Source organism: Ursus arctos, chromosome X (genome assembly GCF_023065955.2).
Source record: "Ursus arctos isolate Adak ecotype North America chromosome X, UrsArc2.0, whole genome shotgun sequence".
NCBI lineage: Eukaryota > Metazoa > Chordata > Mammalia > Carnivora > Ursidae > Ursus > Ursus arctos.
The window spans coordinates 19831298-19846767 of NC_079873.1; the positions used below are offsets into that span (position 1 = coordinate 19831298).

General features: G+C 46.9%; 1 protein-coding gene across 5 annotated transcripts in view; it reads right to left on the reverse strand.

The window, feature by feature from the left end:
• The window catches only part of PCYT1B (phosphate cytidylyltransferase 1B, choline), a 104315-nt gene that overhangs the window by 42285 nt on the left and 46560 nt on the right, over positions 1-15470 (reverse strand). For 4 of the 5 annotated variants that reach the window (XM_026480168.4, XM_057310652.1, XM_057310648.1 and 1 more), the window contains exons 4-5: positions 9264-9415; positions 6285-6363 (exon numbers count right to left, since the gene is read on the reverse strand). The exons of the other annotated variant lie outside the window; for it this stretch is intronic. In XM_026480168.4, coding sequence (XP_026335953.1) covers positions 6285-6363; positions 9264-9415 — 231 coding nt within the window. The remainder of the gene's footprint in view (positions 1-6284; positions 6364-9263; positions 9416-15470) is intronic. 5 annotated transcript variants of the gene reach the window in all.

Sequence of the window (15470 nt, forward strand, 5' to 3'; positions counted from 1 at the left end):
CAGAATGGATGCAATCGAAAACAGAAGTAACAGCAGGTGTGAGCGAGGATGTGGAAAAAAAGGAACCCTCGTATACTGTTGGTGGGAATACAAACTGGTACAGCCACTGTGGAAAAGACTGGAGGTTCCTCAAAAAATTAAAAATAGAATTACCATAGGATCCAGTAATAGTACTACTGGGTGTTTACCCAAAGAATACAAAAACTAATTCAGAAAGATATATGCACCCCTATTGTTTATTTCGGCATTATTTACAATAGCCAAGATATAGAAACAGCCCAAGTGTCCACTGATAGATGAATGGATAAAGATGTGTATATGTACAATGGAATATTACTCAGCTAGAAAAAAGAATGAAATCTTGCCATTTGCAACAACATGAATGGATCTAGAGGGTATAATGCCAAGTGCAGTAAGTCAGAGAAAGACAAATACCATACGATTTCATTCACATATGGAATTTAAGAAACAAAACAAATGAACAAAGAAACAAAGACAAATCAAGAAATAGACTTAACTATAGAGAACAATCAGACAGTTACCAGAGGGCAGGTGGGGAGGGATGGGGAAAACAGGTGAAGGGCATTAAGAGTACACTTATGATGACGAGCACTGAGTAATGTATAGAATTGTTGGCTCACTATCTTGTGCACCTGAAACTAACATAACACCGCACGTTAACTGTACGGGGTGGGGGGAGGGGAGGGAAAGCAAGATCCTGTAGGGATCTGTAGTCACATTTGCATTTGACAAGCACTGGTCTATACCAGGTCCTTCATGGCAATTTTAGGGAAGGAGCAGCCAGCTCACAGCTCAGATCTTACAAAGACTTAGAAAGGTAACCATCGCTCCATGCCTTAAGCCATCTCCATGTAACTGATTCATCAGCCAGTTTCTCCCCTCCTTCTCCCCTCCTACTCCTGCCATGTTCTTCAGCAGCCTTCCAAGTCTGAACGTTTCCAAGTGTGGGGTTTCCTTTCTTGGAATGCCTTACAAACAACATTGGGATCTGAGAATGTCAGGCCTTCCATTCTCACCCAGTGCTCCTCACCACTGAGGGAGGGAGGCCTTTCTGAGAACACGGTACAGACCTGACCACTAGCCCTGCTGGGGGCAGCATGGAGATTCCCCGGCTGCCACAAAGACGTCTGAACCACAAAAACACCATCAGAGAGACTAAGTATATTATAGATCACGGAATACTTTTCTGAAATATTATCCAGTGCTGTTTTCATTTCTGGGGATGATGTCTGTCCTGAGGCCCCACTCCCACTGACGTGAAGACCTCCATCACCTCAGGGGAAAGTAACCAGAGCTGAGAATACAGGAGACTACATGCAGCTTTTGACTTCTAAACCTGGCTCTTTTGAAGGCTCATTTCAGAAAGAATAGTTATCAGAGGTTAGGCTTTCACTTGAAAGAGCCACGCTTTGAGGACTACAGAAAGGGTTTTCTAAATCCCAGAAGTGCCCCTTTAATTATGAAGAACCGGAGGCTGAGTGGACTCCGAGTACAGAATGTTTTCCTGCAGGCCTTGGAGTGAGGCAAGCCTGGAATTAACCCAGTGCAGCTTCCTGTCCTCCAGGCAGAAGAAAAGCCCCTCCTTGTCTTGAGGGGAAAGAACCCAGAGAGGGATAAGGAGGGGAACAGTGGAAGTGAGAAAATGTGAGCAGGGCCTGTCCGTTGCCCAAACCAGAGTCAAACCGCAGGGGCAGGGACAGGTGAGAGATCGCATTAGAAAGCCCCGAGCACAGAGGCAGGCACATGGGTGGCTCATTTGGTGAAGCGTCTGACTCTTGATTTTGGCTCAGGTCCTGATCTCAGGGTCATGGGACTGAGCCCCGTGTCAGGCTCTACACTGAGCGTGGAGCCTGCTTAAGATTCTCTCTCTCTCTCTCTCTCTCTCTCTCAAAAATAGGGAGGGGCAGAGCACAGGGGCTGGTACCCTGTTTACCTCCAGAACTGACATGGCTCCCCCAACAGCCCTCCAGTAGATTACAGGGAACTTTTATAAAGTTCTCAGGGCCCTCCGGAGGAACACTGGAGGTAGCGGAGCAATCAGCATGACCGCTGGGTAGCCGCCACTGGCAGCAGAGGGAAGGGATCCTGCAGCAGAGGCTGAAGCAAGAGGGGGTTGGTGGGGTGGGGAGGGAGGTGCCGAGAAATGTCAGAAGGCTACGAAGGGGGCCTGAGAGCCACAGATGATGGCAGAGCGGGTCTGATATCACACGACGAAAGATCGGCAAGAACCAGTTCCCCACTCCATGTCGGGCCAACACACAGGCCCCCAAACTGTGGATCACCCCAGGAGAAAAAGCCTCAAAGTGGATTCTACATAGTCCCAGTGCAAGCCTAGAAGGGTCTGACTTACTGTCAGCGTCAGGCGTGGTTTTTAGGTTCAGCTACAGAAATGACTCCTGGCCTCCTACCCAGTTGATCCTTCCCCCACAAGAGACCTGCTCAGGGCACTTCCCGGACTCTGGATGGCATCCGGCTCCATGTGACATATTCAGTCTAAACGACCCCATCCTGCCAATCTCCATCTCTGCTCTCACCTCTCCACCCTATAGTAGATGAGCACTGGTTTTCTCCAAACACGCTGCCCGTCTTCATAGCCCCCCACCTTCGGACATGCCTCCCTGACCCCTCCAGAGCCTTATAATATTGTGATGTAATGACTTATGTCTGTCTCCGCTCCCTCCACTGGGTGAGGGCTACGTCTTATTCATAGTTGTAGCCCATCCTCCCTCCAACAATTCCTGGCTTGTTGGACACACTCAGAGAATTCATGAATTCACCAGTGACGGGCAACGCTGTCCAAAGATGGAATGTGCTGCCTTGGGAGGTAGGAGCTCCCCCATCACGGGGGCTGTTCAAGTACCAGTCCTACCAGGAACTGGCGGTGATGCCAAGGAGGGGCCAGGAGACTGGGTTTGTGACGCTCAGGAACCCATCCTACCTCAGGAGTCTAGAGATTGGTAAGTACCGGGAAAAGCCTGTAGCGGCAGCAGGCCGGATGTAAGCGATGGCGGGACCAACACGGGAGGAGCTCCAGTGGTCCCGGGAACAGGGAAGACGGCGCCGATGGGGGCAGCTCCAGTATAATGGGGATATTCGACTTCTCGAACTCTCTCAGTAAGGCAGGCGGTAACTCATGAGACGGGAGCGTCTAGACACGCCAGAGAACGGCTTACCGGCCAGCGGAGGGTGTGCAGGGCTGTGACGGTGCCAACGGAAGAGGCGTCGATCGAAAGCAAAGCAGCAGAAAACGAACCAAGCCATTACAAATCTATGTGTGCACCTGCGCTTAAACACCAATTCCAGCCCATCCTTTCCTCAAACTCTTCGCTGCCCCAAGATTCTCAGGCAGCAGTAGGCTTATGGGAGGGTTACGGAAGGTAGCGTGAGGAAGGAGGGTGGATGGAGAACCCAAGGAATTCAGCTACTATACTGCCTCCCTCCATCCTGGATATCTCCATTTTTAGGGTCAGAAAAACCAGGTAACCCTGTAAGGACAGAAGTAATCACCTTTGCCCCATCTGTCTTTTCAAATAATCCAAGTGGACAGAATCTGGGGAGGCTGGGTATTTAAAAAATCCTAGTAATGACTATTTTAATTCTTAGGTGATTATAGGAAACCCTGTGACAATGACTGAAAACCTGAGCTCAGGAAAATAACAAGTGTTGGGTAGTGGGTGTACAGCAGAGACGATTTTCCCATTATACATCTGCCCCAAAAGCACCTATAATTTGTGATTTAGATTATTTGCCTTTTGTAAGATAGAGCGAGAAAAATGCAAATTCACAGATACAATTTTAAGATCTTTCATTCAGATCACAGTTATTTTTGAAACAAGTCAAATGGCAAACCCTCCTATCTTTCCCTGAGATTTTTTGAGGCTACGGTGGTTTGGAGTAATTTAGTACAGGTCGTCAGCATCTCCCTTTAATAAAGGGGTGAAGGACTCAGGGGCCATGGTACCAATGGAAAGCAAACAGATTGGATGCAAGGGTTGATATAATTACCCCCAAACTGCCCCCTTAATCTAAGTAATTTGAAAAACCCTACAAGACAGAGTGCGTGCCCAAATTATCTAGGTAAACGGCTCTACTCCCTGCTCGGTGGGACGAGTCCTTGCAGACAGAAGACCTCCGTCCTAAGCTGACTCCCCATCATACTCCATTAAAAGCACCCTCTTGGGGGCGCCTGGGTGGCACAGCGGTTAAGCGTCTGCCTTCGGCTCAGGGCGTGATCCCGGCGTTATGAGATCGAGCCCCACATCAGGCTCTTCCGCTATGAGCCTGCTTCTTCCTCTCCCACTCCCCCTGCTTGTGTTCCCTGTCTTGCTGGCTGTCTCTCTCTCTGTCGAATAAATAAATTAAATAAAATCTTAAAAAAAAAAAGCACCCTCTTGCTTAGCTAGCTCGGAACGAGCACTACACATGTACCAGGGACTATGCTGGGGATGTGAAGATGGGCGAGACATGGCGTAGACCACGGCACTTCATTCTAGCTAGGGACGGACACACACACACACACACACACACACACACACACACACACACACTATCAGGATGCCATCAAAAGGGGGCTGAAAAGAAGATCCATTTGCAAAGAGTATCTGAGGAGGGTTGGAGGAGGGTAGTGCTGCTGAATTATGCCGCAGGGAGAGGGGGCATGTCAAGGGCTAGCCCCTCAACTGGGCATGGAAAGGAGTAGCAGCTCAGAGGAAGGGCGTGCCAAGCCCAGAGAAGAGCTGGAACCGAGGCATTAAATGGGGGTGTGTCTGGGCCCCGGGATGAACTCCATGTGCCTGGAGTTTAGGGCCTGAGCAAGGCGGTGCAGAGCCCAGGCTAGCAAGACGGAGGGGCTGGGCAGGGCCAAGGGCCAGAGACCCAATCACAAACCCCAGGAGTGGTGAGAGAGACTGAAGGGAAAGAGAAGGTCCCAGAACTGTCCCAGAAGTAGAGGACAAGAGCACCTGGGAGAGGAGAGTGGTCAGCAGGGTTGTTAGGTCCAGAGGACAGCAAAGAGGCCTCTGGGTTGGGTGGTCCGAAGGTCATGAGAGAACCGAGGGAGGATGGGACAGGAGTCACGCACAGGTAGCTGAGGAATGACACGGAGGTACGCCTGCGTGGGGCCGGCAAGGGACGACGCAACAAGGACGGGACTGGAGAAGGGAGAGGGAGCGCAGAAGAAGGGTTTAGTTTGTCTTGTTTTTGTAGACTGTCAAACAACAGTAAGCTGAGAAGAACCAGCTGGAGAGTGAGAAGCTTGCACCGCCAAGAGAGGAAGAATGAAGCAGACGGGCTTCAAGGAAGGGAGGAGGTGGGTCCAGGTAAAGAAGTCAGCCTGGGACAGAACACCTACCCCTGCCCCTCAGGACGCAGGCGAGGAGGCGAGGGTGCAAAGAGTTGCGGGTACATCAGGGCAGGAAGGTCAATGTCATCAAGGAACATCAAGAATCCCGCTGAGGCTGGAAACCACAGATCTGCTACGATGCCCAACAGTGATTTCCCTCAAGTCTTCAGCGGCAAAGGAATAGAAACAGAGAACTTGGCCAAGAAATGAACCCCAGGGAGTCTGCAGTGGAAGGAAACCCACCACTCTCCAGCGCCCCCCCCCAATAACACCCTGGGGCAGACTAGTCTCTGACCTTCAAAGACATACTTTGTGACAGCTGGGACAACGTCCATAGCTTGGGCACCATGTCTGCCGCCTACAATGGCGCTTAACAGTTTGGGGAAGGAAATATTTTATGTGATTTCCCCAACATTTACCCATTCTCTCTTTTTGCCTCTGTGTGTGGTACCTGAGGGTATGACGAACATGTGATAGGACGACAGATGGCAGGACTGACTCTAGAGACAAGGAGCCCAGATCGTTAATTACCCAGTTATCTGTCTTCTGGAAGGAACTTTCTTGGAAGTATAAAATAATTTCATTCTGAGGACCTAAATGTGAATGAGGAAAATGCCCTTTAAATAATAGAGTCCTATGATTTTAGTTTGATGAGCCCTAAAATTGAGCCACGCACTAAAAGCTGGTGTAGTCGTGGTATGGCAAAGAGTCCTTTGGTGCTCAAATTAATTCTCCAAATACCTACATGGTGCCTGTCCTACGACGGAGCCTTAGCACATGTCAACAGAAGCTTGTAAAGGCTACTTGGCAGACATCTGAAATTCCAGTGCCTTCCATGTATATGCTGCAAGACTAGGGCAGAGGTCTCTTATTAAACCTGATGTTCATAATGCAGTGGACAGGCGAGCACAGGGGAACTCACCTGCTTCCTTTATATGCTTGTAAACATCATCAGAGCCGGCAGAAGAGTAGGGAATGTCATCGTGGGCCACAAAGTCAATCTGTTGGAGAGAGAGGCGTGATGTCACCACTGGGATGGATGTGCATGTGTGGGTGTGCAAATGCTTTTTAAAACTCTCTCTCTTTTTTTTAAAGATTTTATTGATTTGTCAGAGAGCGAGAGAACAGGTAGAGGGAGAAGCAGGCTCCCCTCTGAGCAAGGAGCCCGCTGTGGGACTCGAGCCCAGGACCCTGGGATCATAACCTGAGCCGAAGGCAGACAATCAACTGACTGAGCCACCCAGGCGTCCCAGTGTGCAAATGCCTTTTGAAATAAAGCAGTCGTAATAAAGGAGCTGAAATAAGGAGTTTATAATGTGCACTTGAATCCTTGATTGAAAGGTGCTGCCAACTGTCTCCATCTCCAGGAGATAAAGGGAACTAAATTGGTTGGTCTCCTTCACTGGTCCCTCCATTTCCTCTGACAGTTGGCTTTCTAGGCCTTCTGTCCTTCTGCTTTTAAATTTTCTCCTTAGAGAATTCATCCATGCTTCAGATTTTAATCCCCCTTGCTATGATGAGGAACCCGAACCTCTAGTTCCTGTCCCACTGATGGCAACAAGCCATGTTTTATGTGGTAAAAATGATTTCACACCTTTTTTCTTATTTGATCTCCCTAACCACCTTGTTAGGCAGGTGGGGGCCCATGCTACTGCTTCCATTGGGACAGAAGGCTGCCAAAGCTAGAAAACTTGTCAGATTTGCCCCAAGTCACCCTTTTCTATTTTGCTACCCCTTGATGTCACTTTAAAGTCAACCTATTTGTGGGGCGCCTGGGTGGCTCAGTCGTTAAGCATCTGCCTTCAGCTCAGGGCGTGATCCTGGTGTTATGGGATCGAGCCCCACGTCAGGCTCCTCCACTGGGAGCCTACTTCTTCCTCTCCCACTCCCCCTGCTTGTGTTCCCTCTCTCGCTGGCTGTCTCTCTCTGTCAAATAAATAAATAAAATCTTTTAAAAAAATAAAGTCAACCTATTTGAAATTTAATTCAGCCTGAAAAACTGGTGTCCCCTCCCAGGGGCACCTCCACTTTCCCAGTGTACCTAGGCCCTAAACACCTTGGAACTGACCTTCTTTCCCTACTTCCTTCAGTCTCCAGGCACAAAGCTCCCAAGGCCGCCTGGGGCGTGTGCCTGTGCGTGCGTGAGCATGTGAACGTCCCTACACACACACACACCCATCAGGTCCTCTCCGTGGCTGCTACACGAAATCCAGGGCCCTGTCACCTGACTACTGCTACCATCTTGCACCTGACCTTCCTCACTGCAGGCTGTCTCCTTTCCAAGTCACCCCTCTGTCACATGGGGGGGGGCAGGTCCTTCTTAACTGGGTTTCTTCATGTCGTCCTTCTTCCTGCTGATCTCCCCTAGCTCCCTGTTTCCTACTCCATCAAATCAAAACTTGCTGCCCGGCTTTTGAAGCCCTGGGTAATGAGGCTTGACGCCACCTCGAGAGGAAGTTTATAGTAGCAGTCCCACCTGCCCGCCCCACCGCTTGCCAGATAGAGAAGTCATAAGTTGGTGGTAAGGATTAAATCAGTATTTCTGAACCTTGGCACTTGTGACATTTTGAGGTGGATCGTTCTTGGGGGGGGGGGGTGCCCTGGCCTTTACCCGCTAGATGCCAGTAGCCCTCCTCTAGCTGCGACAACCAAAATGTTTCCAGACACTACCAAATGTCCCTTAAGGGCAAACTCAAGCCCAGCTGAGAATCACTGGATTAAATGATGTCATGATGGAAAGGTGCTAAAAATATTAACCAGAGCACAGAAAGCACTCAATCAATGTTATTATTCAATCCATTCTTAGTACTCAAACTTAGTTCCTCCTCCTCTCCAATACATAACAACGATGACGACAAAGTCTCAGGCTAGCCGTGAGATTGAATGCAATTCATGTAGGAGCAAAGCCCTCAGCACAGTGCCCGGCACATGGTGAATAATAAAGGGCGGCCACTACTACCATCGTCGGTACCCCCATCATGCCTGGCACAAGTCGAATATACAATAGATGCTTAGTAAAAATGTGTTAGTGATTGCTAGAAGTAAATCATATTGTAGTTTCTCCTTTTGCTTTTTATTCTTGCTGGGAAATTATCTCCTCTGCTATTACCATGCACATTTATCAGTGTTCTCTCTTCTCTTCTGCATCGGGAATTTAAAAATAGAAAAGAAAACTCTTAGAACAGCTTCATCTTGTGGGTTTCTTTTCTTTTTTTTTTTTTTTTTGGTACGGCTTATAAAAGGAAAGAATAGCTCCTAATGTGGGGCTGGTAAGGAGATACAAAGCACGTAATTTCATGCAGATCAAAAGAAATTCTCATGTTTTCAACTAATAAAAATCTTGTATCAGTAGGAGTCTCAGGGTCACAAAATCATATCTACAAAGTTCTTTCCTTAAAGGCTGACCTGTGCCCTGCTGGATATAATGCGTGTTCATTTGTTCCTTGAAAAAGGATGCCTATGAATATACAAGCATCAATAATGATGGTGGTGGTAATGACAATGACGTTTTGGAGCTCTGGCTATGGGCCAGCCAGTGTTCAAAGGGTTTTACTTACAGGATCTCATTAGATTCTCAAAACAGCCCCACGGGAGAAGTACCGGCATCACCCAAGTTTACAGTTTAGGTAAGTGAGTTCAATATCCTGCTCAAGGTCCCACAGTTAGGAAGGCATAGAGGACGTATTTGGACGTGGGTGGTCTAGCTCTAGCACCCACAGTGAGGAAGTGAGAGGCTATCAATCCCCAGTCCTGGGCAGAAGACCTGTGCTGTATCAAGTGACACCAGATGACATTCCTGATGTTACCTCTTTTAAAGAGTGGAAGTCCCTGGGCTTTCTGCATGTAAGCTGCTGAATCAGACTCTAATTCTGCTACTAAGGGAACATGGAAGAGTAAGTACCTTGTGTTTTTCCAGAAACTCTGGAGTGAGTGTCCACGGAGCATCTCTAATGACTTCATCCACATAGCGACAGTGTCTGAGAGCCTCATATCTCTCTGCTTCGTTCATCACGGTGAAACCTTTGAACTTGTGGGTGAGGTCATCACTGCAAACTGAAACACACATATGCATGAAAGGCTGCTACCTGGCCCAGGCGCTGCTCGCAGCCATCCTGGTACATCACGGCTTGTTCAGCAAAGCAAAAGGAGCTCAGCCTTATTCGCTACACAACATAACCAAACTTGTTTTACAGGAACCAAGCATCAGGAAAGCAAAGCAAGCTGAAATCCATCAGGAACTGAGAATTCCATTTTAGTGCTAATTTTGACTTCATTCCCTGCCGCAACTTCTATTAAAATTGTTCTCTACACTACCTAATGTGACTTCTGTATTGTTTATTTTCCTATCGCACCATTCAGTAAAAATTACTATTCGGGGAAAAAAATGGCCGAATGAACAGAGAGAGAAGGAAGAGAGAAAAAGAAAGGAAGCAGGAGGCCTGAATTTTAGAAGGTTTGAACAATCAGTTCCAATTCCCTTGCTAGATCATTGAACTTAGGAACCCAAGTGTGATTCCTTTGCGTGCATGTGCGCATAGGCATACGTGCACGTGCATACGACATGTGCGCACACACTTCCATTCCCCGGATTGAGGTCCGGTCACTACACATCAGACCACACAGTCAACAGGAGGAAGCCATAAAATACAAGATCTGATCTAGCAGAATACATCCTTGTAACATTTCTTACCCTTTCTAGATCTCAGGTTCCTGAATCTCCAAATAGGGGTTAATATCATCCACTATCAGCCTTAGAAAGGATTTTTTGAGGATTTACATAAAAGTGCTGAACAAGAAATATTACTCATTATTCTATCCAGAATCTATTTGTTGTCGGGAAAGGCAGCTTTCGTACATGTCAGGAAGAAATGTCACTGTGGGTCTGGTTCCCGTTTGCCAATATCCTGGGGAAGGGCCCACTACGGCCAGACTGCCCTGACTGCTCCGTAAGAGGTTTTATGGACACACAACGAATTTACAAAATTTAACTGTTCAATATATGTTTTAAAAACAAAAATATGCTATTTTCTTGGAACTGAAGGATGACGCACATCCAGAACCAAATCTAGCCGCAGAGTAAGCCCAGCCAATGCAGCCGGCATCCCGGGAAACCTCCCAGGGCAGCCCTCACGCGTCCCACCTGCAAGCCGTCGGCAGACCTGCTGCCCCTGCCTTCAGAGCGCCCTGCAAGCTCCGTCGTGCTCACCACCTCCACCCACCTGGGTTACCGCACTGGCCTCCTAACTCATCCCTTGTTCCAGCCTTGCCCGCCCCCAGCAGCCTCTTCCTATTGGCTGGAGTGATCCCATTAAAACCTGTCTGACTGTCATTCTTGGGCTCAGAACCCTTCCCGTCTCCCTCAGAGCAAAAGAGAAACAGTTCCAGCGGCGCACAGGCCCCCACAAGAGCCACGCCTCAGTCCATCCCCTGCCTCTCGGATGGCGTCTCCTTCTTGCATCCCAGCCCCCGGCCTCCGTGCCGTCTCCTGAAGCCACCAAGAATGTTCCTGCTCAGGTCTTGGCACTTCCTGCTCCCCAAACCTGGAACAGTTGTGCTCCAAATATCCACAGAGCTCACTTCCTCCCCTCCCTTGAGGCTTCCCGGCCATCCTATTGAAAATGCCATTTGGCCCCACCCCTGGTGGTGGACATCCCTTTCTCGTTTTACTTCTTGCCATGGCACTCCTCAGCATGTAATTGCCTTATTGAATTTTACTGTTGATGTCCCTCCACTAAAATATATGCTCTCTGAAGACAGGGACTTTTGTTTCATTTTCTGATGGCCCATAGTGGGCTCTTAACAAGTATTTATTGAATGAATGAAGAGTGCCTGAAACATACAAATGCTCAATGTTTACTATGATTTAAGATAATATTTCTCTGTAGGCACATCTCAACATATACATAATTAAGAGACTAGTATGTCTCTAGATACACATGTGGATCCCTACATACCTCCTATACATACTTCCTGAGATGTTGTATAGACCGGTATAGGATAGAATACAATAAAGAAAACATTGTAGTGGTTTCTGTTACCCAAACACCATCAACCACGTGGCTGGCTCAAAAAGTTTAAAGAGTATCAGAGTCACCTAAGGAGCTTGCTAAATATAAAGATGCCTGGGTCTCACTGCTGAGATTTTGATTCAGTGGGTTCTATGGTCTGAATGTGTCCCCCTAAATTCGAATGTTAAAATCTTAACTCCCAAAGCTGGTGATATTTAGGAGATAGGCCTTTGGGAGGCTCTTAGGTCTTGGAACCCTTATGAATGGGGTTACTGTCTTTTAAAAGAGCCTCCACAGAGCTCCCTAGCACCTTCCACCACGGGAGAAAACAGCAAGAAAGGAACAACTCTGAATCAAGAAGAGGGCCCTCAGCAGAAGGACACCACGTTAGGGCCTTTTCTTGGAGTCTCCAGCCTCCCGAACTGTGAGAAGTAAGCTCAGGCTGTTTTTAAGCCAGCCAGCCGGGGGCGTCTTGTTGCCGCAGACCGCATGAATTAAGACAGTGAGTCTGGAGTGGGGCCTAGGCAGCTCTATCCCTGACAAGCTTCGGGATAATTCTGATATGTACAACGTTCAAAAGCCCCTGGAGCTTATTATGAACATCTTGAGCAAAGAGCCCAGCCTGTTTCTGCATCACCCATTACCCAGCGGGGGGTGGGGGCGGCAGGTAGTAGGGTCATAATGACTGTGTTATGTACTGATTCACTGAGTGCACTGGCTTTAGACTCCATAAATAGGAATTATTTACGGGTCAAGATATACAATTTAAAAATTGATCTGAGACTTTTTAAATGTTCTGTTAGGACTGTATTAAAACACTACCTCAAGATTCATACTGAGCAGAAATGGAGTTCAGATCCGTCCGTTTTCTATTTTACATGACACAGAACAAGGCTGGCCATATCCTCTCCCCTTTTGAACCTGCACCTGAGCAATTTGGTGTAACTTCTAGATGACCGAAATAATGGCCTCCTGACAGAGCACAAAGAAAACAAACATCCTGTTTATGCCAATCCGGGGTCCTAGTTTCATATCCCAGGAGTGACCTCAAGAAGCAGCTGAACATGGTGACCGGTTATTGTCTAAACATTAATTACGCCCAAAGCAGCGCTGTTGTTCTTGAGTCTTGGCAAACGCGCTCTGACAACCAGCTGGGGACTGTGAGCGGGGCTGCTCCGTGGACGGATCCGCCGAGTTACGCGGGAGCTCATGCTGCAGCTAACCTGCCCTGGCAGCTCACGGCGCTCGAGATGAACTATTACCAGTACTGCGCAGGAGAGAAAATGTACTAGAAGGGATGAACTTTGGAACCAAACAGACTTGGGTTCTAATCCCCGCTCTGCTGCTTAAAACTAGGAAAATGACTCAAAGTCTCTTAAGACCCAGGCATCTGTCTTTAAAACATGGCAGAATTTTGATAATTAAATGTGATCATCTGAGGAAAGAGTATGTTCAATAACGTTTGCCATTTATTGATAGTAGTATAAAACCATCACTGCGGATATTCATTTGTTTTGAGCTCCGTCTTTTCCCTGCCCCCATTCCAAGCAGGTGCCCAGTCTCCTGGTACAAACTCCCCCACAGAAGCTGTTAAGTTCAAGTTGCTGGTACACAGCCTGCCTTCCTGGCTGCTGTTTTCTCCACACCAGAACTCATTAGAGGAATTCTGTAAGGAAAGAGACGAAGAGAGAGAAGAGTCCTCCAGATGAGGAAGAGGCCAAAGGTGTGAGGATCCCATAAGCAGCAGGGCCAGTGGCAGAGCCCCAAGAGGGATGATGACACGGCGCCCTGGGCACAGGGGGTCCACGTGCGCACACTGCAGGTGCCTCACCTTGCACAGGCTCAATGGCGCTGGGCTCAAGACTGGAAGCCCCTCTCTTGTTTCTGTAAACATTTTGGAATCTCCTTTGACTCTGCGGAGGTGAAGACAGCCCAACAAGGACTGAGATTCAATTTCCCACCAGTCAGGCAAAATGGAGTCCTCGCGGAATATTTAATTTCAGTTAAAGTACAAGTGAACTTAAACCCAAGTTTACAGAATAATATTTAGGTCTACTATAGTAGGGGTACTATTACATTCATTGTTGTCATTTTTTATTCCCCTCCTATGAGGGCGAAGTAGGTATTTGCTGACTCATAGCCTTAAAAAAATATTTTAGGGAAAAAATTCTGATATAAATTTCAATTTCTTGGCTTGTTTTTAAATGATATTAACTTATGTTTTTATTTTTTTAAGTTTTTATTCAAATTTTGGTTAGGTGACACAGTGTAATACTAGCTTCAGGTCTACAATATAGTGATTGGACACTTCCATCCGCCATCCGGTGCTCATCACAAGTGCCCTCCTTCATCCCCCTCACCTGTTTCACCCATCCCCTCACTCCCTCCCCTCTGGTAACCCTCAGATTGTTCTCTATAAAGAGTCTGTTTCTCAGTTTGTCTCTTTTTCTCCCTTTGCTCGTTTTTTTCTTAAATTCCATATATGAGTGAGATCATATGGTATTTGTCTTTCTCTGACTTATTTCACTCAGCATAATATACTCTAGCTCCATCCACATTGTTGTAAATGGCAAGATTTCATTCTTTTTGATGGCTGCGTTAATATTCCATTGTGTGTATACACCACATCTTTATCCATTCATCAGTTGATGGACACTTGAGCTGTTTCCATAGTTCGGCTATTGTAGATAACGCTGCTATAAGCATCTATAAGCATCAGGGTGCACGTATCCCTCTGAATTAGTATTTTTGGATTCTTTGAGTAAAAACCTAGCAGTGCAATTGTTGGATCATAGGATAGTTCTGTGTTTAACTTTCTGAGGAGCCTCCGTACTGTTTTCCAGAGTGGCTGCACCAGCCTGCATTCCCACCAACAGCATAAGAGGGTTCCCCTTTCTCCACATCCTCGCCAACACCTGTTGTTTCTGGTTAAATGACACCAGCTTTTAAATTAAGAAGAAAAAAGGGCTCTACAATTGGTAGTTTCAATTCACTAAAATAATGTCAATGAGGTAGGCTTACATGAATGAGTTTTCAAATTATTACTGGCCATAATGCTTAAATAGAGATGCAGATATTATAATCATAGTACAAAACCATGGCATTTTGCGTCGGTTTTTGCCCAAGGTTGAGAAGCAGAACGTAGTACTTCCACTTATCGCAGTTTCTGGTCTTTGAATCAATTATTTCTACCAAATACCAACTATTATGCCAAGCAGCTTTCTGTGCACTTGCCCTGACCAGAGTGGTTTCCTGAGCGAAGCCCTTGTTCCACCCAGGGAAACTCCTACAGCAAACCCACCTGTAGACATACGGGCCCCAACATTATTACAGCAGGTTCTTTCAATTCACCATAAACATTTTATCTGCTAACTACACGCATCATTGCAAGAGCCCATCTTTCAACCAACAACACAGGATACCAATTCGTAAAGGACTCCCTAACTTTCCTCAGGATAGAACTGTCTGCCATTAAAAGTGGCTTATGATACTCAAGAAAGATAGTCTAAAGGTAATGGTCTTTGAATTAGGGTACACATACCCTTGGGGATACACCAAGACTTTTTAGGAGATATCCAAACACAAGAAGCTTTAAAGGACTCAATTTCCAGATCCTCAACTTCCAAAGGCACCCATTCCTAAAATTAATGGTCCCAGAGAAAACCCGTGTGTCCAAAACCACCCTTACTCCACTATCCAAAAGAAAGACACCATCCAAATCTTACTGTGCTGCATTGCAAGGGGAAGAGGGTTAAGGCTCCAGGCCAAACCAAAGGGAGATCTTGCTTAATGACTACTGCAAACACCATGAATCTCTAAAAGCTTCCTGTCTTACAGAGATTTCTGTTATAGGTAAAGCCAGGTGTTGGAAACTAATTACAGTAGAGTGGAGAAGAATGCAAACTGTTGCCTAACAATTGTGCCTTTTCATTCTCCCAACTATTGTCAAAGGATGCAAGGATCTTGAGGGATGAGGCCCAGGAATTCAAAGCAAAAGGAGCAATGGAAAGAAATATTGAATGCTAAAAATGGCTTTTTCATGTAGTTAAGGGTAAGCATTTTCCCAGCTATTCTCAATACTCATATTGAATCCTAGAAAT